The following is a 26181-nucleotide window of genomic DNA, read 5'->3' on the forward strand; positions in this document are numbered from 1 at the left end:
CTTGTTCTCTTACTGGACTCAAATTTTACATCGTATCTTTACTTTGGCCGTGACCTATGTTGACATTTTGGGGTTATCCACGCACTATGGCATATTGCATGGAATAATGGCATTTACTCTGTCACGATGCCTAAATCCCGTGTCCGCACAGTCATGGATACGGAAAAGCAGAGCAGCGAGGTTCTCCCTGCCTTCAAGGGACAGGCATCTCAAATCACACCCTAAGGCTCCGCGTAAACTCCGAGCCTAAGTTTTTGCAGGGCGCCAACGTCTGAGAGCGCCTGCGGCCTCGGGCGCCGCGCAGTTCGCCACCGCCGACAGCAGGGGGCGGCCTCGGCCCAGCGCCGCGCGGCCTCCGCCGGGACCCCAGTCCCAGGCCCAGGGGCGCAGAGAATCACCCCCGGGGCGGGGCGGGGCGTGCCGGGCCAGTTTCCCCAGAAGCTGAGCTCCTCTCTGGGGAATTTGGTCCAGAAGGTTCGGTCCGCAGAAGTCACTGCCCAGTGGCTTGTTCTGGCGAGGATGCGCCTCCCAGGACCCTCGCGGCCCTGGCTCCATGAAGAGGAGGGGATCGCAGGTGGGAGGCGGGACTCCCAGGGAATAGATGTAGTCCGGGGTCCAAAAGCTTTGGTGCGCCCTGGTTTGCAGTGAGACCATAACGCGGGGACACCCCTTGGGCGTTGGCAGCTGGTTGCGACATTCTTCCCAGCCTCAGGGGGCTAACTGCAGCTGGCTCTTAAGAAGGACACACCCTGTCCAAATATCTCTTTCTCTCCTGGCAAACCTTCCTTCTCTGGGGAGTAAGGGAGTGATTCACAGGGAGGCTGGCCCTGAGCTACGGGCAGTGGGGGGGGGGGGGGGGGGGGGGGGGGGGGGGGGTGGGGAAGTTAGACCATGTAACATGAGGGCGTGGGAAACTCACCTGCCCCCCTCACCTGGGTGCCTTAGTGCTGGCAGGATTTCAATAAAATGAAGAGAGAATCAGAATCCTCAAAGATCTAAAGGCCATGCTGAGAAGATGGACTGCTACAGGGAAAAAATAAAAAGCCCTACATAGAAGTCTAAAAAGCTACCTCTGCAGGACCATGACCAGGGAGGCATACCTTCATAGCAACACATGTGATTAAGGATTTTGTTTTGAAGATTTTATTTATTTATTTGATAGAGTGAGTGTGCACACAGAGGGAGAGGGAGAAGCAGACTCCCTGCTGAGCAGGGAGCCCAACTCGGGGCTGGATCCCAGGACCCTGGGATCATGACCTGAACCGAAAGCAGATGCTTAGCCAACTGAGTCACCCACGGGCCTGGTGATTAAGGATTTTGACTTAATTTTTGTTGTTGAAAACTGAAGAAGAAAACCGCATACCTGCTGTGTGTGTGACCTTAAGTCATTAATATCTTTTTTAAAAAAAGATTTATTTATTTAGAGAGAGGGAGAGCGGTGGGAGGGGCAGGAGAGAATCCTGAGCAGACTTCCTGCTGAGCTTGGAGCCTGAGGTGGGAGGGGGAAGTGGACTCGATTTTAGGACCCTGAGGTCATGAACTGAACTGAAATGAAGAGTCAGATGCTCAACAAACTGAGCCACTCAGTTGCCCCTTAAGTCATTAATATCTTCGTGAGAGTCACTCTTCTCCAAGCCAGGGAGGCTGCAGACCTGGCCCTCTGTGCCATGTGGGTCCTGCAGCATGAGAAGGGTGGGGAACTGCCTCCCTGTCCAGGGCAGAAGCCTTGGGGGCACCCTGCTGACGTTCCACTTGAGATGTGGAGAACCAAAGAAGTCACAACATGGAAACACTTCTGGTAAGCGGCAGTTGGAGGCTGAAACCTAAAACAAGGATGAAAGGGCTTTTCATCATCCGGACCCTTACTGAGATGGTTTTGGTGAATCTGGTCCGGGTGCCAGGTGTGCACAGAGCTTGGCCGACTCTGGGGGTGAGAAGCGAGGCCATCCGGGGGATGGGGAGGGGACAGAGGCCTGCCCGTGCTGAGTCAGGCCATCTAGACCTACGCAGGGGATATGAGATTGCGCAGCATTTCAGCATATCGGAGTGGCCCTGAGCCATTCGGGCCCTGCACGTCTTCCTCCTCCCCCAAGGCTGATGGGGAAACTAAATGACTGTTACTGTTGCTTTTCTGGCGGTGAATCCGTCAGGCATACCTGCAATCTACTGTAAGGCTAGTGATGGGGGGGGGATCTGTAGGACAGAGACCAGGTTATTTACCTGGGCAGGAGGTTGGACCAGGTGATTCCTATGCCTCCCCCACCCCCACCTGGGAGACTCCCTTGTTAGGTGGAAGAAACCTCCAGGAGATATTGTCCAAGTCCCCAGATAAGTGATGCATGGATGTATCAGCTCATCCTACCGAACAGAAGACACCCTGTGGCATGCCTGGTGAACAATGAAATCGCCTCATGGAATCACAGCTCGCCTACCAACCGCTGGAGAGGCCGAGCGACAAAAGTACTCTCCGAGTGCTTGCAGCATGAAGTGGTAACTGCTGTGCTTAGGCCCAAGGCCCTCTGAGTTGGCCCTGTGTCTTTAGCATCACCTCCCTGTCCCTCTCCCGGATGACACCATGCCCCTCCCCAGCCACGCAGCACTCGGAGCTCTCCTTGCATGGCATTCCCACGGCCAGTGCTCCCCCTCCACCTGGAATGCCCTGCTCCTGATTCCTGACCTATCCCGCCCCCCCCAACCTCCTCAAACTCCACGAAGCCTGGGCCCCATGCTCACGGGTGCTGCCGGAGCCGGGGGCGAGCCCCTCCTGTCAGCCCTCTCCAGTGGGACTTCTCGGTGCCGGGCACTGGAGGGTGGGGGCTCCAAGGTTACCCAGGCCTATGTTTGGTTTTTTCCCCAATCAGTACACAACTTTTATTGCATCTTTGAAATACCACAAATAAGTCTGAGGACTCATCAGTCATCTTGCTGCTTCTGTAGCTGGACAATTGAAATCTTATTCATCAGCCATCTCTTGAACTGTTTCTTTTTCAGAAACATAGATACCATCCCCAAACTTTCTGGTACCCTTGTTTTGTTTTTGTTTGTTTGTTTTTGTTTTTGTTTGTTTGTTTTTGTTTTTGTTTTATTTTTTATTGTTATGGTACCCTTGTTTTTAACTGTTGTGGCTTGCTGAATCAAAGCAGCTGAATTTGATACAAGTTCAATGTCGTTTCAAGAATTAACTCATCTTTCTGGGCCTCAGCCACACCCTGCAGATGTATTTTTTACCCAAGAAATGGCAGATTTCAACAAGAGAACCATTCTCCTGTAGAATGATGTTGATGGGGAAGTGAGCAGACACAGACCTTACGTTTTGCTGGAAGCCAGCGTAACACTCTTGCTCACGTTCTGGACGTGAGCACAGATGTGCGAACAGTAGCCAGTTCCTTTCTGTGTCCCCAGCATTTGTAACCTGGAGCCTCTTCTTTTTCTTCTCAAGGAGATGGAGTTCTACGCCGATGTGATCCCAGTCTCTCTGCAGGTTCCTCTGGGGCCCTTCATAATAACAGCGCGTCCCTGCGGAGTCCTGTCGACATTTTCTGGAAGGTCGACAGTCTAATTGCTGAGAATGGCCTTCATTCTTGTCGTGGATACAGCAGAGCCAGAGGCGGATGAAGAGTCAGACAGGAACCTCTGACCTTCAGGAGCCTAAACGAAGCCGGCTGCTCCTCGCATATGAATGTGTGTATTCTGAATCACGCCGTCCCCGATCCCCCGAGGCCCCAAATCATGCCCCACCTGCCACCCCCACCCTTGCGATCCCTCCCCTCCCAACCCCAGGCTCCTGGGGCCTCCCTGGCCGGGTGTGGTGGTGGCGGTCCTGCCCCCGGGCCACCTCCCCGGGCCCTGGGTGCCTAGAACCCGCACGCCGGAGTTGAAGCAGCCATTGGGACCTCCTTTCCTACACTAGGTCCTCAGCTTTCTTTCCCTGCCGTCCCCCTCTGTTTGGCTGCGAGTTCTGGGTGTGTCACGGGGCTGGGGCTGCGTGGGGTCGGCGCGGCGGGGGAGGGCCAGGCGCGGGCGGGGGAGGGCCAGGCGCGGGCGACCGCCAGAGTTTCGGGTGAAGCTCAGCCACAGAACTCCGCACACTTCCAGATCTTTATCTTTGTCTTCCCACGTCCTTTACAGGAGGCCTTTAGGAGGTGACAGAGTGCCCCCCCGTCCCCATGTCTTTACCAGCGGGAAGGGAAGGTCAAAGCCGATGAGAGGGAAGCCTTTGGCTCCTGCAAGTCTGTCTGCTCTTGTGGTGCGTCTGTCGGATGCAGCCATGTGCCCGCAGGTTCACATACTCTGCCCGACCCCGGGAGCAGCCCAGGTTAACCTGTTTCACTCGGAGGCCCAGAGAGGCTCCACGGGTAGCTCGGGATCACCCAGCTGGTGAGTGGCGCCCACGGGCACAGCCCCCGCACGTCCCACCATCCACTGGGAACGCAAAGGGTTGGTTCAGAGGGCCTGCTGCTTCTGGAAATCATCCGGACTTTTAGGCCACTGATTTGGTTCTTTGCTTATGCTTTTAAAAGTCTGTTCTAAGGGCGCCTGGATGGCTCCGTAGTTAAGCCTCTGACTCTTGATTTCGGCTCAGGTCATGATCTCGGGCTTGTGGGATCCAGCACCCCCCCCCCCCCAGCGCTGCTGAGCGTGGAGCCTGCTTGGGATTCTCTCTCCCTCTCCTTCTGCCCTTCCCCCAGGCACTCTCTCTCTCTCTAAAAAAAAAAAAAAGGTCTGATCTATTTATAGCTTGCCTCCATGGAAAAAAGCATGATGATTAAAGCGTGTTGCATATTTTAATGTGGTTACTACTGAGGAAAGCAAGGGGAGGTATTTTCTGAGATTGCCTGAAGTCTTGAGTGCAGAATGATTATAGAACTGATTGTGAATGGCTTAGCAAGTCAGGCAAAGCCTGTGTAAGCTATGGTGTAATCTGACTAAATATTTCTAGCTTTCTCCAATACCTGAACCATTCCATTTGGCTGTGAAAGATACCATGATCCCTTTCACTCTTGAATATTCAATAGTAAAAAAAAAAAATCACCTAGCATTTCACAGCTCTGGATACCGTCACATATTGTCCTGTGACATCTTCTCAATAGCCCTGGGAGAGGGGTTGGACAGGTTCCACGTTCCACCAAAGACCGACAGAGGGCAAGGGACTTCAAGGTTACACAGCTACTTTAGTGTGAACTTGGGACCAGAATCTGTTTTCTGACTCCTGGTTTGGATAGTGACATTTAGTGATGTGCTAAGACAAATGTTCTCCCTTTTATTTTGGGCTAGATCATCAAAGAGTAGGTGAACAGCATTTTGCAAGGAAGTCAATGATAGGGTGAGCAGTTTGGTTGACTCTGAAGATCATAAAAGTGGGCAGCTTGTTTGAGCTCGTTTGGCTTCTGGGAGGCTTGTCCGGGCAGTGGCAGCCGGGCGTCAGGTTCCACGGTGGGCTGTGCTCTGTGCCCCAGCCTGGCCTCTGGCTTCAGGGTCTCAGGCACCTCCCTGCTCTCCAGGGGGTCTCTCCGCTTCTCTGGAAGAGGCAGTGACAATGTTCATGCCAAAAGCTTCCCAAAGCCAGCTCGGGACTCTGAGCAAGTGCAGAGCGCAGAAGTAAACACAGGTGGAGACACCCATTTAGGCCGCTCGTAGGGTGCTCTCTCAAAGGCTTTTCCTGTGGGGAGTTATTTCTTTGAAGAAATCTTCCATTAGACACTGAAGAACTAAAAGGCATCATGTGATTAATAATTGTTACACCTCGAAATGCATGAAGAAAGTAAGGAATTTCTTGTGTGTCTGCATTTTTACTCAGAACTGTTTGAGTATATCCTGAGCAAATAAAATTTTGCAAATCTAAGCCTAAGAAGATCACCAACAATTTGGTGAGATGTGAGCATATATTTTAAACGTTCATTCAAAAAAGCCATACCATTTATTAGAAAGTCCCATTCAACAAAGTCATAAAATGGCAAATCGGGCTGTTTCCAGAGAGGAAAGAAAACCCAGCCTCCTCAAAGATGATTGTCATTGTGCTTCAGGAACTAGTCAGTAGCTTGGAGAGACCAGGGCACCGGGCGCACGAGCACAGAGCACTTAGAGCAGTTCTGGGTTTTCTCGAGGGTGGTCAGACTTGGGAGTAGGCTCCGTATCCTCAAAGACACGACTATTACAAAATGTAATTAAGATACGGTGCTCACAAGAATGTGAACCTATGGAAATATACAAAGAACCCAGAGTTACTTAAAAACAAAATGTATTTGCTATCCCAGCTGGATAATACACACCTCTTCTCCATTCCTGCTGGGAACTTTGGCGAGGTGTGGTCTTTACTAGTTCATAGGCTGAGGGAACAGAATCTAGAAAAAGCCTTGGAGAACTGTAATGCACAAATGTTAGGTATCAAGTGGGGCCTCGGTTTCTTTCAGTGGTTTGCCCAAGGTCACATGGCTAGTTGGTATAGAGCCAGGAGTTGAATACAGAACCAGTTCTGATCCTTGTCCAGTGTGCTACTCACACTTCTGTACGCTTCCCCTTGAATCTTAAGCATTAAAAATTTATGCTCAATAACCCACATCAGTGTTTTCAGAGTCACAGATGTATGCCTAAAAGATACTAATTTATGTTCGGAATGACCTTACCATAATATTAAATTACCTTAATAGTTTGGTATTGCTTTTAAGTTTCTCTTTCTTCCTTCCAATACATGTGGGTTTTGAGGAAGGCTCTCTTCTACTACTATCTTTATATCATAAGTAGGTTCCCTCGAGGCAGTATAAAAACGGTTAAAGGTTGTCTGTGTATACATGTAAATAACCTACAGATTAGGAGACTGATACTTAGGGAAAATTTTTTTGAAATGATCACTGTCAGGGTACAAGACAGTCTCTCCAACAGCGCATGTGCTGAGCCCAGGTGATAAAACAGTGGTCTGAACACCAACAGCTGCTCTCAGAGCCCAGCGGTTTCCAGGAAGCTTGGAGAACCAAGAGGGCAGGTGTGTTGTGCGTGCTCTTATTAACCACTGCCTTCACGTGTATTTAGTATGGACACGGTCACTGCAAGGATGGTGGGACAGCTGTACTTGGAGCACGCCCCTAATGTAATAATACCATTTATTTTTACCTCTGGCGTTTTTGTATGAAGCAATGATCTCACATCCGTATCTGAAGCCTACTGAGCTCTTCGCCTTTCTCCAGGGTCCTCGTTAGGCATTGGAAACACACCCCGACTCTGGCAGCCCCAAAGCTTGCGTCTTTGGTATTTCACGTGCAAGTCATTAAGTGTCTGCTCAACACGGAGGACAGAAGCCTGTCGTCGTGATGACAGCAGGGGCGGTTCATGGTGAGAGACACATTTTAGGGAGGGGACTCATTAAAGCAATTTAAAAAAGTGACCCTAATCTTCTCTAATGGAAAACTTAGTAAGTTAGCTACACAACTTAGAAAATTAAGTTTACAAAGGGTCTCATTTGCTTACATAACTATTTTTAGTAAGAATGTGAAGGCTCCCTTCTGGGCTCTGAAGTTCCCTGGAGCCCGGTCCTGCTCGTCCCCCCACCAGATCTGCATGGCCTGCTCCCTTTAGCTGGAGTAGCTTGTTTCCATTTATGTCACTAATCGTTTTTGTTTTTAAGATTTATTTGAGAGAGAGAGAGTGAGACAGCGTGCAGAGGGAGAGGGAGAGAAGCAGATGCCCCGCTGAGCGTGGAGCCTGACGCAGGGCTCCATCCCATGACCCTGAGATCATGACCTGAGCGGAAATCAAGAGTTGGATCCTTAGCCACCCGAGCCACCCAGGCACCCCTATGTCACTAATCTTTAAAATGTATTAAAACTAAAGTCATTCAGAAAACCTTCGTTGAGTGCTTACATATTTCAGTTGCTCCGAATTAACTTGAACAAAGAACATTTTAATGATATGAAAGATCTGGGTGTGGGGGTGCTCGCTGGAGGAATGGTGTGCCTCTCCTGGGGTTCAGCAAGAGGCTGGATGCTGGGCAGCAGGGCATGCAGGACACTCGAGACTCCCAGGGGTGGCAGAAGCTTCAAGTAGTTAAGGCCCTTGGCCCTGAAGTTCTGTGGCCCTGTCTGCCATGTGCCAACTTCCTGCAGGTATCAAAAGTGGGGGGCCTCCCCTGCACATTAGACTCCTTAGTCCCAAAGGAGATCCCAGTCCTCACATCTGAGCCCTTGAACTGTGCACCTTTTGGGGGTTCATCTGATCACCCCATTCAGATCAGAAAAGGAAACTCCTTTTTGATAGCAAATTTACCAATTAATAACCCAAGGGGATGTGGTGGTAGGCATCTGGGTAACTGACTCCCAAAGGGACTAATCCTCTGGGGAAGTTCACTGGGGGCTCTACTCTTTGCATTGAGCAGGGGGCCTGCATGCAGCTTGCGTGTGAGAGGAGAGGCGGGTGGTGTGGGGGAGTTAGCAGTGAAGGGCCCACCAGTGTCCAGAGAGGAGACACCTTGGGGGTCAGCCTGGGGCGTGCGGAGGACTCCTCACGGGTATGGTCCGATGAAAGTGGCAGGGGTTATTGTGCAGGCAACCTCTGAATTTGAGGAGCCAGAGACAGCAGATGCCACGGAGGCTCCCAAATACTCCATATTTGTTGGCATTGATGGTAAATTAGGAACATGAGGGAAAAAGGGCAGGTTGCAGTTTTCTCCATCTTAGCCTGACTGACTTTCTATCTTTTTTGTTTGTTTGTTTGTTTTTAAAGTAGGCTCCAGGCCCAGCATGGAGCCCAACCTGGGGCTTGAACTCAGGAGCCTGAGATCAAGAGCCAGACGCTTAACCAACTGAGCCACCCAGGGGCCCCTGACATTCCCAATTCTTAAACTTCAGAAAGGATACCTGGCTAGTCAGCGAACATCCTTTATGTAATTCCATCTCCTACAGAGGGAAAAAATAAAGCCCAGAAAATACAATTTCTCCTCATTAAATAAATGGATCACAGAAGCAATCTAATTTCTCAGATTTGTTTTTGAGTTATTCATGTTTCTTCAGTTTGTCCCATGTCTTGGATTTCATATACCAACATGTGTTAGGTTAATGAAACAAGGAGGCCATCAGACCTACGGGGCTCTAAACCAAACCAAACCATCTACGCCTGTAAATGCCTCAAGGTTACGAAAGTGAAACCTAAGGACCACCAATCCCAAGCAGCCAGCTAGGCCTTATGCTCTATTTCCTCACTTTGCTTCTGCCTTTTCTCTATAGAAGCTTCCCCCCAACTCCTGTCAGTGGATCTCTCTTACTACCTCCAGTTTGTCACTGCCTGGTTGGAATCCATTTTTGCTCAAACTAAAATGTTAACATGCCTCAGTTGATCTTTCAACAGTTTTGGTGTGATATGAAGGTGAACCACCTCCCCCCACCCCCATGGCCCCCAGGAGCAAGGAGCAACCAGGGGCAGATACCTGCTGAGCCCAGTGAGCTCACTGCTTTTCTCACTGCATCTGGAGGCTGCGGGTAAGAACTGAGCTCTGCAGTTTCCACATTTAAAAGAGCTCTCTGAGGGCGCCTGGGTGGCTCAGTTGGTTAAACGACTGCCTCCGGCTCAGGTCATGATCCTGGAGTCCCGGGATCGAGTCCCACAATGGGCTCCCTGCTCAGCAGGGAGTCTGCTTCTCCCTCTGACCCTCCTCCCTCTCATGCTCTCTGTCTCTCATTGTCTCTCTCGCAAATAAATAAAAATCTAAAAAAAATAAAAAATAAAAATAAAAAAAATAAAAGAGCTCTCTGAGTTTCCTTGAGGATTTCTTTTTCCAGACTGGGTCTGGGATCAGTCAGAAGAAACCACACCAGGTCCAGGGCCAGACTAGGTCCAACTTAAGCTGGACTGGACCAAGTGAGGCCTCAGGGAATAAGCCGGGGGGGGGGGGGGCGGAACCGGGGTAGAAAATGGGTTCCTTTGAGTCCAAACAATCTGGGACTCCTCCATCTGGGACCCTGGCTAACTATACGTACCCAGGATCCTCTTGCATTATGGTGGTCAAATTGGGAACTTATAACCTAGATGAGCTTATCCATTTATGAAATGCTCTAGAGAAAAGAAAGTTCCGAATTTGCCCAAAACAAAGGAATGCATTTTTTATTGATATGCAGAAGCTTCTAAGAAACTGAATGAATCAAAAAATGTTTCTTTAAAAGATTCTGTACAAAAGGCAAATGAAAAGCTTATACAACAATGGTGGTGAATCTAAAAAGAAGTATACACTAACTTGTCTGAGTGCTCCTTCCCTGTACCCTCCTCTCCCCAAATATTCTGAATCTGTGGGTCCCTTCACTCCATTGCCTTTGCACTCTGAAGATGAGCTAGAGGTTAAACCAATGCCTTTTAAAGTGAGGTCATCTGCAGAGCCTGGAATACCAGATGTAACCACCTTTCTCCATGGTCAAAGGCTGAAGATTCAAAGATTCTCCAAACACTAAAGGGAGTTCTTGAAAATTTTATGAGTAATTTATAATTTTTTATAAAAGATTTTATGTAATCTCTACACCCAACACGGGGCTTGAACTCACCACCCCAAGAATAAGAGTTGTATGCTCTACCAACTGAACCAGCCCCTAAATGTCTACCTTCATTATAAACAAGGGCATTGGAAAAAGGAAGGCCTGCTGCCGAACCTATCGTTTTATAGACCTCTACCTATTAATTCACACTATTTTTCCATCAGGGGAGGGCTTAAAAAATTTAATTATCAAAATAATAAGCATTGATGGAGTTCCAAGGGATTCTCCAGGAAACTGCTCCCCATGATACCTCTAAATGAGCAAGGGGAAATGAAGAAAAAATCAATGGAGAATCCTACACAGTATTGGTGGGTCTGCAGAAGCTTTATCAACAATAAATCCCACTTTCATAAAATAGCCAATCCCTCAGAGTAAAGAAAATACTTCTGTAGTAAGGGTTTCTCACCAAATTCAAAGGGTACCTGTATCTACCCGAGTCCAGATGATATTAGGGTCATTTCCAGGAAACCATACTTTTGTGTGGCACTGCCCCCGTAAACCTGTTAGGAGAAGATTGGCCTTCTGAACTGAGGAGTCATATACAATTTAACTAGGAGGAAAAATGACCTGAGCTGCTCTCCTCTCTCCAAGCAGGACTTGATGAAATGGAGACCGGAAAGTGTGAAAGTCCCGATCTCTCAGAAGTGCCTGAATGCCTATGGGCTTCTTCCTCAACCGACAAAGGCAAAATTAAGAGCGCTGAACCCATAGAAATCCAAATAGATCATTCCAAACCTCTGCCTAAATTGTCTCAATATTCACCAAGACCAGAATCTCCTGAAGAGCTCTCACCGACTACAGAAGACAACTAAGGACTCCGAATCCCATGCACTAGTCCCTGTAATGCTCCAATCTTACCCATTAAAAGACCAAATGGACAGGATGTGTCCAGGATCTGCATGCAATCAATAAAATTGTGATCCGAAGGTTCCCCGTCATTCCAAATCTCAATACCTTGTTATCTAATGTAAAGTGGATCACAGTGGTGGGTCTTTGCTCTGCTTTCTTCAGCATCCCAGTTGACAGCAAGAATCAATATTTATTCATCTTTACTTGGAAAAATCAACAATATACCTGGATGATAAGGCCACAAGGGGTCACTGAAGCCCCATCCTGTTTGTCCTGGGTTTTATATCAAGATCTTACAGTTCCTCAAGAATGCTATATTCATCAGTATGTAGATGCCTTATTGCTATGCTTCCCTCTAAGGGAAGACTCAGAAATAGATTCAGTTTAACTATTACAGCAATGAGCTTGTAAAGGCTGTAAAGCTTCCAAGGAAAAAGTCCAATTCTCAAAAGAGAAGGTCCGCTATCTAAGACATGATTTGAATGCAGAAGGCATTTTCCTCTCACCTAAAAGAATAAAGACCACCCAAAACTTCCCCAGAACTACAACTAATAACAATTTCCTGAACTTGCAGGATATTGTAGATCTCGGGTTCCACATTTTTCTCTGATTGCATCGCCTCTGTATGAGCTTACAAGGAACTCAATTCCAGAGCCCTTATCCTCGGAAGCTAATCATGAACAAGCCTTTAGCCAACTAAAATTAGCCCTGCAACAAACTCCGGCCCTAGGGCTCCCAAATTATACTAAACCTTTCACCTTACTTGTCCATGAGAGCAATAACCAGGCTCTAGGAATTCTAACCCAAGAGCATGGAGGAAAACACAGATCTACTGCTGACCACAGCTTACAGGTAGACCCAGGAACCAGAGGACATCCAAACTGTTAGAAAGCAGTAGCCACAGTGCCTCAACTGGGGGGGATCCTCAGCTGAACCGGTATTAGAACATGACCTAATATTACAAGTACCTCAGGCTGGTCAGAGTCTATTACACTGCGATTAGATTCAACATTTTCAGCAAGTAGATGAACGTCTTGTGAGAGTCTTCTCCTTTCACCTTCGAACCTCCGTCTATCGTGCTGCAACTCACTCAAGCCTGCTGCCCTGGCCCGATGATGGTACGGATCTGCGTAAAGGTGTAGATGTGCGGTTCTTGACCCTTCGCATGACTTACAGGACAAATCATTAGAAAACCCAGATTTGATACTCTTGGTCAATGGGTCCTATGCTAAGAATGCAGGAGGGCAGTATCAAGCAGGAACAGCAGAGTTACATGCCCTCACTTGTTAGCCACCCAAGGATACCTCGAGCACATATGGCTTTGGGTGGTCTTTGACTTTGCTCCATGATGGAAACAGAGAAAGCTCCTCACTTCTGGAAAACTGGACTTGGAGTAAATGAACTGCTCTCTGCCATTCTATCGCCTGACTGAATTGGAATGATTAAAAACGAAGTTCATACTAGAAGACAGAACCTGAGTATCAGGGAAATGCTCTAGCAGACTTCGATGTGAAATCAGCCAGCACTAAAACTGTTCCAATATACAACTTGAATGAACTCCTAAGACTGATTCTAACCAAATTATTTATGATAATCTATATAAAAGACAAAATCAGGCACTTGAGCTGGAATGACAAATGTTGAGACCAAGTGTGCAAATTTAATATTAGATGAGGATATGCTGAGGGCCTGGATGGACTCCTGGTTCTTCCCGAGTCCTTAAAAATGCCATTACTAGAAGTGTTACCTTCTGCAACTCAACATGGCACAGAAGAAAATGACCTAAATTATGAAAAGTATTGGTGGGAGACTGCTCCAAGGTTGCAATGTCTGATTGATCAAACCCCTAACCCTGGGAAGACCATTAAGATGGCCCATTAGATGGAGCATTCTACCATCTTTGGGGCCATTTGAACACTTACAAATGGATTTCATTCAATTGCTCCCACAATGGGTTATCAATATGTCCTTGTCATTGTTTGCATTTTCTCAGGACAGACTGAAACCTTGCAGAAGGGCTGATGCCACAACCACGGCTAAGAAATGCTTAGAAAAGACAATTTTCTTTATGGGGTATCCCCAGAGAGACCTCCAGTGATGGGGAACTCATTTCATTGGGCAAATAAGTAAACAAATAGGGTGCTGCTAACGCAATGGCCTTACTACTGTCCTTACCATTCTCAGTCATCCAGTAAAGTCGAATGGACACATGGTAATTTAAAACTAAAGCTAGCTAAATTAACAGAATCGACTGGACTGCCCTGGCCAGAAGTTCTACCATTGGTTTTGATGGCAATGAGATCGACACTTACAGGAAAGCACAAATTAACATCTCATGAAATAGTAATAGGAAGACCTATGCCTTTGATGATAGAACCACATGTTTCTCCCGTACTCATAAATTCTGGTATGACTCAGTATTGTAAAGCTTTAATGTATTATGCCAAAGTGTATTTCTACCAGGTAAGGGAAGCTTTTCATGACCCTCCTGCAGATGGTTTAACCTTCCACAACTTAGAACCTGGAGAGTGGGTCGTTTTGGAAACGACACCTAAGAAAGACTGCCCTTGAACCTCAGTAGAAGGGACTATACCAGGTTCTCCTCACTACCCAGATGGCAGCCTAACTTCAGGAACTTGAACCCTGGGTCCACAGCTCATAGTTGAAAGGGCTCCTCCAGACTCTCGGAACTATGTATCAGCCAGAGATGTGAAGTTAAAATTGACCACAGAGGTTCTTCCTCAGAATCATACGACGCTTGGGGTGGACAACTCTCCCAAGATCATGGATCCAAATCTTCATCTCCAGTATGAAACCTTTATCCCTTTTGCCTATTGGCTATCTGCCTTTTCTATTAATGTGTGGGAAGACAATACTATAATTAGGATTTCACGAAAACAATAGCTACTGTAGGAAACTAACTGCTGGATTCGTCATGCTAAACCAAAATCAGGACTTGAAGGGCATCCTGAAGGCCACTGTGTGCCCAAATTGTCCTGCAGGTCCGTTTTATAAAGTTAACATACTAAATCTACATACCCTTGTTTCTTGCCTCAATTTAACCCAATCCTGGGGTGGGAAAACAGGATTCACTGAATGCATAGACAAAAGATGCTGCGGGACAGCCAGTGTCGGTCAGACCATCTGTAGGCTTGCTGTTAGGCCCAGCCATTTGGGCAGTCTTTCAACATGTGATAATACACTATGTGAGTCTTGGATGAAGAATGCCAACCTCTATACCCGGGAATGGGTCTATGAATGCTAATACTTGAGGGAGCCCTATATGTACCTCCTGGCTACACCTTTACATGTGGAGTTTTGGGCAGTGTCCTGACATCTGGAGGGTGAAAGGACAAAGTGCCCTTGCTGTGTTTACTGTTCCATTGTCCCTTCATAATACCTTGGGAACGCAACAGTGTTCCATTCCCGTGAATTTACCTAAAAGAAGTTTACTGGCAGATGTTAACCCCTCTAGAGGCGCGTCATTTGGAAGGTCCCTTCCTCCTTGGCTTGGAGTTATTACAAACGAACATTCCATTAGAAACTTACCCTTACCTCTGGCAACCCCCGCTGAGTCTAACAGCCGTCTCTCGCTGCGGTGGTTTTAGATAATGGGACTGCTTTAGGTTACTTGTTGGCTGAACAAGGGGGAGTCTGTGCCATAGCAAATAGCCCGTGCTGTTCCTAGATCAACACCCCTGGTTTTGTAGAAACTCCAACGCAAGAAATGAACTGTTTAAGCTCCTCCTATACAGGTTGATACCTCATCTGATACATCCTCTGATTTATTTGGTTCACGGCCGGGGGCCAGGGCTAGGAGTTTATTTACTCAGTGTCCTGGTATTTGCCTCCTAATAGGGTCACGGTCAGTCCGGTGTGCGTGTTCTCTCGAGGTCTCGCACGCTTGCAGCCATCAGCACGTTAGACAGTCGCACTGCGCTCGGGTCCTAAGAGGTTTCAAACTAGAGTCAATGGCTGAGTTCCTTACTTTGCTTTCGCCTTTTCTCTATGAAAGTTTTTCCCCAGCTCCCGTGGCCAGAGTGCTTCCAGCCACTTCTGCTTTGGTGCTGCCCGACTGGAGTTGGTTTTCGCTCACATAAATTCCTAAAGCTTTCCTATGCCTCACTTTTCTCTATTAACACACACATGATAATTACTGAAGTCGTGTTCGCAGTGCTTATCAAAGGCAGCAGAGAGCAAACACTGCCAACTTTGGGCTTTAATATGCAAGCTTTCCCAAAGAGCCTGGATCTCCAGCCATGGGTGCTGTGGGTTGTTTGGGGAAACAGGTGACACACTTACGGAGGGACACAGATAAGCAGAGCGCCATTACTTTGATTTATTGCATTCTGAAGTACCATGGGGGAAGGCCTGAGAACAAGTCCGCTTTATCAGCAGTTCTAAAGCCGCATTACCTGAGATTTACATTCTGGAGGGAAAAAATGGAGACTGAATTTTTAATACGTACATCATCCAAAATTGGGGTTTTGGCCCTGATAGAAGAACTTGTACGAGCCTGATAAAGGCTGTGTGAGATTAAAGAGAGACACCAGCTAAACACTGCATCCCGGTGAAAGACGTGGATTTAACCAGAAAGCCACATACTTTAGCATAACACCTCCCTTTGGGGCTTGTCAGAGACACTTGATGTGTGCAGGCTGCTCGAGGCAGCTTCATCCCTGGGGCTCGCCGCCAGCCCCAGCATTCCCGGGAAGGCCCAGTCCGTGGGTCGCATTTCTCTGCCTCTCCGCTCCCTTTCACTTCTCATCATCCCGCCCGTAGTTAATCGTCTGTAAGGCCTGAGCTATGAGTGTTGCCATTTCTCGGGTGCCCGCAGCAACCACTCTGCAAGACATGAGGTCGAGAGGCCCACCTGAGGACAGAGAGAGAAGAGAGGGCGCCTGAGTTCCTGGAGAAGGCAGAACAGTCCCAAATGAGGACTCAGCACACGCACATTCCAAGGAAAACAAAGGTCCAGGGCCAGGCGCGAGGCGGGACCGAACAGCAAGGTCTGGACGCGGGCCTGACCCGAGCGAGGGTGCGGCCTCTCGGCACCCGCTCTGCTGTCCCAGCAAGAGAGCGGTCGAGGCTGTGCTGGGGGAATGCAGGCTCAGGTCCAGCAATCGGGACCGAGGTTCACAGGATCAGTTAGACCAGGACAGGGGAGAGTTCTCAAACGTCTGCTGCATGGGTGGCACCGGGGACCCCATGTGATGGAAGTGCCAACCTACAGGACTGGGTGGGGCCTGTCTGAGCCGTAACCCAATGCAGGCTGGCTAACGCGTCGTGACTAAAAAGCTAGAGAATGGGATCTAAAAAGATCGACCCAGTCTCAGCCCCCTTGTTCCTAAAAGTTAGACTAGGAAGGGTCTGCCTGAAGCTAAGCAGAGTTACGGGGGCAGAGACACTACAGGATTTGCCCCCAGGGGGTCAGTCACTGGGACATGAGGACCTTGAAGTTGAAGGACAGGTCACCTTTTGGGGTCCATTCCCCTAAAACCTCACAGGGTGCTGAGCTACAGGGTGTGGGGGTGCTAGCCTCCTCTTCATGGGTTGGCGAGCGTGATGCTTCTTTTGCCCATCTCATCGGATCTGGTGGGGTGAGAACGTGCACGCTAGAAAACGGTCAAGTGTACGCACGTGTACAGTGGTGGTGCTGCCACCGTGTGGCCTTATCCCGACCCTGGGGTCTCTCTCCCTGCCCCGAGGGGTAGCGTAGCGAAGCACAGAAGCTGAGAGGGCACTGGCCCACTGCTTTTCCAATGTCCTCACATGGTCTCTCACCAACAGATTCGGGGCGGGGGGGGGGGCATTTGGTCTGGTAGTGTTACTGGCTCTAATCTGGGGGACGCTGGGTCTGGTGGCCTCACCTGGTTTAGCCTGGGGGACGCTGGGTCTGGTGGTGTTACCAGGTCTAGACTGGGAGGACACCGGGTCTGGTGGGACACTGGGTCTGGTCTCTGCTGTCATTTCCCTGGGGATGGACAGCGGGCCGAGGGTCAGAGGGGCTCACCTGAAGTGTCCATCACAATGCCACCTGCCTCTCTAATGATGACTGTGGCAGCGGCCAGGTCCCAGCAGTGCAGGCCAAACTGGTAATAGGCGTCTGCGGCCCCCGAGGCCAGGTGGCAGAGCGCCAAGGTGGAGCTCCCGATCACTCGGACCCTGGAGGAGAGGGAAGGGGGCAAAGGCTCCCGTGAGTGCCGCTGGGCCCAAGTCGGATGTCTCTTCAATAGCTGACGTCATCCAAAGTCACCCCCTTGCCGGGCATTCCCAGTCATTAAACATGAACCATGGGGCTTCTCTAATAAGCTCTAGATTCAAGATCTGGGGTGCAGAGCAGCGCCACCCAAGAGAACTTCCTGTGAGGATAGAAATGTTCTGCACGGTGGGAGTTACTGGCCGCCGGTGGCTGCTGGGCACTTGAAATGTGACCACTGCAACTGAAGAACTCAAGTCTTAACTCTACGGCACTTTCCCTTAAATTTAAACCGCCTCGTGGGGCTAGTACCGCATAGACTAGAGAGGGTGGGAGGTGGGAGCAGATTCACTTGGACTTGGATTTACTTTTCCTGAATGTTTGCAGGAGTAATGTCATTTATGAAGGGCTCTAAGCCCACACACGATTCGCTGGTTGGGGGCCTTTAGGTCCGTCACTTGGCTTCTGGAAGCTGCTTGGAAAGGAACAAAGGTCTCCTGCCGGTTCCCTGAGAGCTGGCCGCACGAGGTACACCCCGGCCGCTGAAGCATCATGCGGCTCCCCCGGCATCCGCGTGGGGCGCGGGTGGGCCACCTCCCATCACGGGGGATCTTTTCCTCTCTCCCCGGGGAGCTGTGAGCAAGACTGTGTGTTTGGCACTTTCCTCTTTGGCCCCGGGGTGTTCCCGGAACTGAAAAGTCATACCCATGAGCTTTGGCGTGCAGTAACCTCTCCATGTTGCTCAGGAACAATTTCAGAGTGGTAGGGTCACGTTTGGGGCCGATTTCCGTTAGAACCAAGGCCTTGGAGATATCTGCAGTAGAAAGAATGCCCCGTGATCAGGAAAATCAAGTCTCGGTTCTAACTGAATAGTCAGGGTTCCCTCTGAAGCAAACCTCAAGTATCTGCCTCTCCTTCCCATTCACGAAAGTACCATCTGTTGAGAGGTTTACGCCATGAAGTTTTTCTGATAGCTGTGTTGAAACGGAAGGACACGGTGAAGAGCGGTCAACAAAACCCGCACCTGACTATTCCATCCTCACTCCTTTAAGGCTGCTTTCTGTTTCAGATTTCAGAGGGAGCAGATTCTCAGTTCTCTCTCTTTTCAGGGATAGTTAGCATTGAAGAACCTGGAAGAGTCAGGTGGCTAATGAAAATCACCATCATTCAGTCATAAATAAAAGCAAAATGACTCCAAACTGGGACTACCCAATGTTTGAAAGACAAAAAAGAAAAAAAAGCCTCATCAAGTACATCTGCCTTTAAAAACCTTTCTCTAGGGATGTCTGAGTGGTGCCGTTGGTTAAGCTTCTTACTCTTGGTTTTGACTCAGGTCTGATCTTGGTGTTGTGAGATTGAGCCCCATGTCGGTCTCCATGCTCAGTGTGGAGTCTGCTTGGGTTTCTCTCTCCCTCTCCCTCTGCCCCTCTCCGCTCTCTCTCTCTCAAATAAATAAATAAATCTTAAAAAAAAAAAACCAAACAAACCTTTCTCTAACTGCTACGATCACAAAGATAGAAATACCATCCCTGCAGAGAAAGCAACTTTTAAATAACAACTTTGGAAAGGGAGTTCTCAGGAGTAACCCCACTGGGCGTAAAGAAGGCCAACCCCGTGGCCTATGGCCACCTCGGCGGGGGGAGGGTGGCAGGGAGCTCAGGCCAAGCAGCCGGTTCTGGGGCGGGAGCAGGAAGCTGGCCCGAGGGTGCCAGGGGACGTGCCCGGGCCCCCTTCCCATGCCTGACTCACGGGTAGGCGGTCACAAGCAGTTTGTCTTTGCTTTGCTATAGGCCCAAACACAACCACATTTAGTCTGTCGTGTCTGGTCAGGCCTTCTGGCTGAGCACAGTCAGCCGCAGCAACGTATTCAGATAACAGAACCAGGCCACTCCACGAACTGGAGGGGAAGCACACTCCGCAAGTTATGTCCCTCAATGGGTCCAATCCTACGTCGACACCTGCAAAGTCTCTCACTGAGGGGCCGGATAACGGTCCTCCTCTCAGAATCTATATCCATTTCCCCTTGTCTTAAATCAGAGGCTCTCATTGTCTACTTTAAACCACTTTGTGAAAATCGCTTGGCTCCACACCAGTTACCTGCCTAGGAGGCAAGGCCTGAGTCACTCCCTGCCACGCACAGCAGCACCAAAGCTGAGCTACTGACGTACCTCCCAGGTGTCCAGTGTGCATGCGAGGGGCTCTGGCCACGAGCGGCCGGGATCCCCGGGGACAGGCCACCGCCCAAGCTCCTGATTCTCTCTCTGGGCTGCACACTGAAAACATATTTTCCCAGGGGAGGGAAAGAAGACCTCTGTCGAAGAAAACGACATCAACGGAACCAGGGACAGCAAGTGCTTTAAATAAACACTCACTGAAGCAATGAGCACTTTCCTTCAAACACTAGCATTAAAGCAACATTGGTAAGTCTTCTTGTTCAGGTTGATTTGTTAAATTAGTAGCATTTTAAAAATTTATGAGAGGAATGTTGGAATTAAGTAGGATTTGGCTGGCTAGTGTAAGAATCTAATCACTAGGGATAACACTTTTGGTGGGGGGGGAATGAATTCTGAATGATAAATATTTTCTTCTGTTATAAACATTCTCGAAAGATAACATATTGAAATTTGGGGAGTGACTGTTAAATTAAAAAGGACGAGGTGTCCTAGAGGAGGCCGAGGAGGGAAACAAGTGAAGCAGCAGGGCATGTTGCCTGATCTTGCTTCTAATTTCCTTATCTAACTTCAAATCTTCCACACACACCCACACACAAACACTGTACTTTAAGAAGCAGTTCATTCTGTTACTTGCTGGTTTGATAACACAACGTATCAAGTACATCTTTCTCCACCATTCCATACTCGTGAGGGGCCGCATGCTGTTCCACTCAATGGAAGGACTGCCATTGGTTCAGCCACCCCCACAGATAAACATTCTCAACTCCTATTATTATAAACAACGCTGTCTCTTCTCCTTGTAGGCTTGCCTACCTATGTTGATAGTGTTTTCAGGATAGAAAGATAGAAGTGGGATTTCTGAGAGTACGCATATTTTAGATTTTGATAATTTTTCTCCAAATTGGCCCCCCCCAGCTGTATCGTAGTACCATCGTCCCCTCCCCACTAAGGTATGATTCTGTACTATTATCAAGACCCTAACAGTATCCCTCACTCTGCAGTATATGCTTCAAGAGTGATTTTCTCAGAAAGCTAAGATCAAAAGAATAATCCCTACATATAAGGCATTTCCTGGCTCCAGGATCTCAGTCACCCTGGGAGGATATTAAGGAAGACACTGACAATTTCCTTCCAGGAACTAGAAAGCCAATTTCGATAGGGAGATAAGCACCTACTTTTAATCAGGTTCCTAAGAAGTGACTACTTGGATGTTATCTAGACTTACTGTGATGATCATTTTGCAATACATACACATGTTGAATCACGATGCTGTACACCTGATACTACATAATCTAGATGGCAACTATACCGCATTAAAAAAATGTGACTACTCGTTCAGGCCAAGGCCTAGCCCAATCTGTCCTTATCGGAGGGCTGGGCTGGCTGCAGGCTGAGTGAAGAGAAAAGTCCCTGGAGGGCCAGCCCAGACAAGTAGATACCCCTACACGCAGGGCTGGTGCAAGAAGAGCAGAGAGTTTCAGACTAAGTGCCCACAAGGCTATTTCACAAAGGGAAACTAAGCAAAGTGTGGAAACAGTAGCTCACATTTACCAAGCTCTTGGTCTCTCCAGACAGGCCAGTGCTAAGCACTTTCTACTTACGCCTCCATTCCTCTGTTCCATTTATGATACATTTATGATCCCATTCCTCCTTTGCCCTCACTACTGCACTGCCCTTGTTTCACAGATGGGGAAACCAAGCCTAAAGAAGTGATCTGCACGAGGTCATGTGGCCCTTAGGTGGTGAGGCCAGACTTAAACTCAAGCTGTCCAGTGATTATGTGAAAGAAAGGATTTCTTCCCATAGTTTTCAAATCTGTGAGGAAATATCTCTGTATCCAGTTCTTCCCTCTCCCGCTGCTATGTATCCATTCTTTCTCACTCTGGCCAATATTTTTTCCCAAATGAAATCAAGAACAAGGAAAAAGGAAGCCTGAGTGCTGCCACCTACAGGCAAAATGGTCTCTATGGTTTTATTTTGCTGCAGACAAAACAATCTTTATTTATCATCTTATGATTATTTCTAGCTACCCATAATCACTGATTTTTGCATTTTGTTATCCCTTATACTATATTTACCATAATATTTTAGCTCAATCAAATGCTAACAGATATATGTATCTTTTAAAGATTTATTCATTTTAGAGAGGAAGAGCGCAAGCAAGCAGAGGGAGCGCAGAGGGAGAGGGAAAGAATCCCAAGTAGACTCCCCGCTGAGTGCAGAGCTGAGGCGGGGTGATCCCAGGACCCTGAGACCATGGCCTGAGCCGAAATCAAGAATCAGACGCTCAACCCACTGAGCCACCCAGGCGCCCCCCACCATGTACATATTTTTTAATTTAAAATATTCTGGGGGCGTCTGGGTGGCTCAGTCGTTAAGCGGCTGCCTTCGGCTCGGGTCGTGATCCCAGGGTCCTGGGATCGAGCCCCGCATCGGGCTCCCTGCTCGGCGGGAAGCCTGCTTCTCCCTCTCCCACTCCCCCTGCTTGTGTTCCCTCTCTCGCTGTGTCTTTCTCTCTCAAATCAATAAATAAAATCTTTAAAAAAAAAAAATCTGTAATTTCATGGGTATGTTTGTGGGGGGTGGTTATTGCTTAATGGGTAGAGAGTTTCATTTGGAGAGATAAAAATTTTGGAAACAGATGGTGGTGACAGTTGGAAGACACTGTAAATGTAATTAATGCCACTAAATTACACATTTTATTTTTTTTAAGATTTTATTTATTTATTTATTTGAGAGAGAGAGAAACAGCATGAGAGGGGAGAGGGTCAGACAGAGAAGCAGGCTCCCCGCTGAGCTGGGAGCCCGATGCGGGGCTCGATCCCAGGACTCTGGGATCATGACCTGAGTCGAAGGCAGTTGCCTAACCAACTGAGCCACCCAGGCACACTAAATTACACATTTTATTTATTTTTTTAAAGATTTTATTTTATTTATTTGAAAGAGAGAGAGAACGCGAGAGAGGGAACACAAGCAGGAGAAGTGGGAGAGGGAAAAGCAGGCTCCCTGCTGAGCTGGGAGCCCGATGCGGGGCTCGATCCCAGGACCCTGGGATCATGACCTGAGCCGAAGGCAGACGCTTAACGACTGAGCCACCCAGGCGCACCCAAAATTACACACTTTAAATGACAAATTTTATGTTATATATATTTTGCCACAATAAAAAAAATCCAAAAATTTTGAAGTAGGGCATCTCTGTATACTTTTTCAACAAACAGATTTTAGGATGAAAAAAATCGTCCATTAATAGACTTCCAACAGTTTGAAAACCCTTGTTCTGGCTGAGCAAGGTTAAAATACCCCAAGTATCAAAGAATAATGTTGTCTTAAGAGAAATTTTACAACTTAAAGGTAAGAGAAGACACCAAAATATGTACTCATGGAAAAGGAGTTGATCATGCTTTAACGTCTGGGAAACACCCCCTATGAACACAAACTGCTTTTGCTGAACACACAGCCCCCATGACGGCCCTTACACCAGTGGGTATTTTTACACACATGTCCTAATTCTTTCAGACTTCTTATAGACCATTAACAGCTACTCATATGAAAATAAAATTTAATTCGATTTAACTTAAAAACATAAGTACTAGAAAAAAAAAAACATAAGTACTAGACAGACGGAAGGTTGGTGGTTTGGTGGGGGCCAGGGGAGAGACAGAGTGTGGGGAAAAGGTGCTCAGTGGGCACAGGGTTAGAACTTGAAGCCCCAAGTGAATGTGCAGCATTGTGAATGCACTAATTACCAGTGAACGGCTCACTCTAAAATGGTTAATTTTAGGGGCACCTAGGTGGCTCAGTTGGTTAAGTGTCTGACCCTTGATTTTGGCTCAGGTCGTGATCTCCCGGTTGTGAGATCGGGCCCTGCATCGGGCTCCATGCTGGGCGTGGAGCCTGCTTTTAAGATTCTCTCTCTCCCTCTGCCCTCCCCTTCCCCCACACGCTCTCTCTCTCTAAAAATAAAATAAAATGGTTAATTTTATGGTATTTGGCTTTCAGTTCAATATGTTATTTTAAAATATTTTAAAACTTGTTCTTAATAAACAAGTAATTTGAGGGAAAAAAAGTATTGTTTAGAATTCTGATGAAGAACTGGAAACCTCTATAACGGCCACATAGTTTTTAACTTCTCCAAATCCCCTCTGATAAAAACAGAACAACTACGAGAGCAAAAACGCAAAACTGCAGACACCATCTACGAAAGAAACTACATCTACAAAGTATATCCAAACCACAAAACAAAAGTGGGTGGAGGAAACCTCCAACGGCTACAAGACCACGTGTCATCAGGAGGAACAGAGAAGCACTGAGCATCTGCTGCACACGCCAGAACAGGAGAACCTTAAAATCACCAACAGCCACTCCTTGGAAACCAGCATGGGCCAATGTGAGAAGCTCACATGGAGAGGGGCCACGCACACCCCAGTTCATGAGTCCGTGGCACTAGGGTGCATGGTCAGGGCTGAAGGGAGGGAGCCACCAGCCCTACGATCTCTCATAACTGACTTCTAAGGACCTCTTAGGGGAAGAATACAGCACTGGACAGAAACACATGGGAGTAAACTCCAAATTCCAGAGCTAGAAAAAAATACCAAAAATGTCCCAAACTCGCCCCCACCCCCACTCTCCACAAGCTCCTCCCAATTTCAGTAATACAGATTTCAAGTAGAAATAAATAATTAAAAAGAATTATGGGTGGGGCGCCTGGGTGGCTCAGTCGTTAAGCATCTGCCTTCAGCTTGGGTCGTGATCCCAGCGTCCTGGGATTGAGCCCCGTGTCAGGCTCCCTGCTCCACGGGAAGCCTCTTTCTCCCTTTCCCACTCCCCCTGCTTGTGTTCCTGCTCTCGCTGTGTCTCTCTCTGTCAAATAAATAAATAAAATCTTAAAAAAAAAAAAAAAAAAGATGGGGGAGGTTCACACACACTTACATGGGGAAAAAAAAAAGAATAAGGAGAACAACAACATCTCTCCAGTCAATCAAGGATTGAAAGAAAGATTTGTCCACAAAACAGAAGTACTTTTATATGAAAGAAAGAAAGAAAGAAAGAAAGAAAGAAAGAAAGAAAGAAAGAAAGGAAGAAAGAAAGAAAGAAAGAAAGAAAATAAATACATTAAAAAATAGCCTAATAGAAAGTGGAGGGGACAGAACCTAGGAAGACTTGGAAAAGAAAATATTTCAGAAAATAAGACTAAACTGAAGGAAAAAGAATAAATAAACAGAATAGATTGTGCTTTATAAGAAATGAAGGGCAAAAAAAAAAAAATTGGTGGAACTGGTAAAAAGGATTAAAGCGAAAGTGACAAATAGAAAAGATAAGCAGAGAAGATCCAACATCGGTATAATAGAAGACCCAGAAGACAAAAACAAAAGAATTTGGAAATGAACAAATACTAAAAACTGTAATTCAAGAAAATTCTTCTGAAAGTTAAAAATAAGTCTTGAAATTGAATACTGAAATGGTGTACCATGACACCTTTAAAAAAAAAAAAAGAAGAAAGAAATGGTGAGCCATGATGTGCCTAGGAAACTGAAAACAAAGAACACTGAGATATACTCTATTAAAATTACTGTACTCTAAAGAAAGAGAAAAAAAAAATCCTTTGGGTATTCAAGCAGAAAACTGAAGTCCCTTATAAGGGAAAGAAAATGAAACTGTCTTCAGACTTTTCAACAACAAGGTTATGCCAGAAGATGACTGAGACAACTTGACTGTCAACACAAGAAAATGTGAGCCATGTGTTTTATTACAAGAAGAATGGATTTCCAAGTATAAAGGCCACTGATAAGCTGTTATGGACACGTAAGAACACAGGGAAGGATTGTTATTATTATTCCCAGGAGGTCTTCCTGAGAGACCAATTGGAAAAGTTCTCAGAGTGTGGTCCCTGAGCCTCTTTCAGGAATCTGTGAAGTTAAACTAAGGTATTATTTGCCTTTTTCATGGTATTAACACTTGTGCAGAGTAGATAAAGCAAGGCAGGACACCCCGGTTCTGGTGGTCAATGCAGTCTTCTCTGCTACACTCACATTCTGGGGGAAAATGTGTCCGTTTTACTCCAGAATGAAGAAGCTGCAAATATTATGAATTGTATTAAGTCTTGAAGCCTAAGCACACGTCTTTTCAATATTCTGTGTGATGAGGTGGGAAGTACACATGGAGGGCTTAGATAAGCTATAGAGATTCAGAATTGGGTATTTGGAAGACATTTTCTTGAAAATGAAAGAAATGAGCCCATCACTTCAATTGCTAAGGTTGCCAATGATAAAATTCAAGCTTTCAAGTGGAAATTAGAATTTGGGAAGACTTGTATCTACCACCAAAAGCTTGACACCTTCCCAACACTTAAAGATTTCTCATAAGAGTGGTGATACTAATGAATATGACTTCTTAGCATTTTAAGATGCAATAGGTCAACATTTAAAAGACCCTGAAAATCTCAGCGAACCCA

General features: G+C 47.3%; 1 protein-coding gene across 1 annotated transcript in view; it reads right to left on the reverse strand.

The window, feature by feature from the left end:
• Positions 1-15682: 15682 nt before the first annotated feature.
• IMPA2 (inositol monophosphatase 2) overlaps positions 15683-26181 on the reverse strand; it is a 43128-nt gene continuing 32629 nt past the window's right edge. Inside the window, exons 6-8 of the mRNA XM_032399052.1 lie at positions 18262-18370; positions 17371-17522; positions 15683-16230 (exon numbers count right to left, since the gene is read on the reverse strand). Of these exons, the coding sequence (XP_032254943.1) occupies positions 16115-16230; positions 17371-17522; positions 18262-18370 (377 nt within the window). The 3' untranslated portion in view covers positions 15683-16114. The remainder of the gene's footprint in view (positions 16231-17370; positions 17523-18261; positions 18371-26181) is intronic.

This window comes from Phoca vitulina, unplaced genomic scaffold, assembly GCF_004348235.1.
Source record: "Phoca vitulina isolate PV1807 unplaced genomic scaffold, GSC_HSeal_1.0 scaffold126, whole genome shotgun sequence".
Lineage (NCBI taxonomy): Eukaryota > Metazoa > Chordata > Mammalia > Carnivora > Phocidae > Phoca > Phoca vitulina.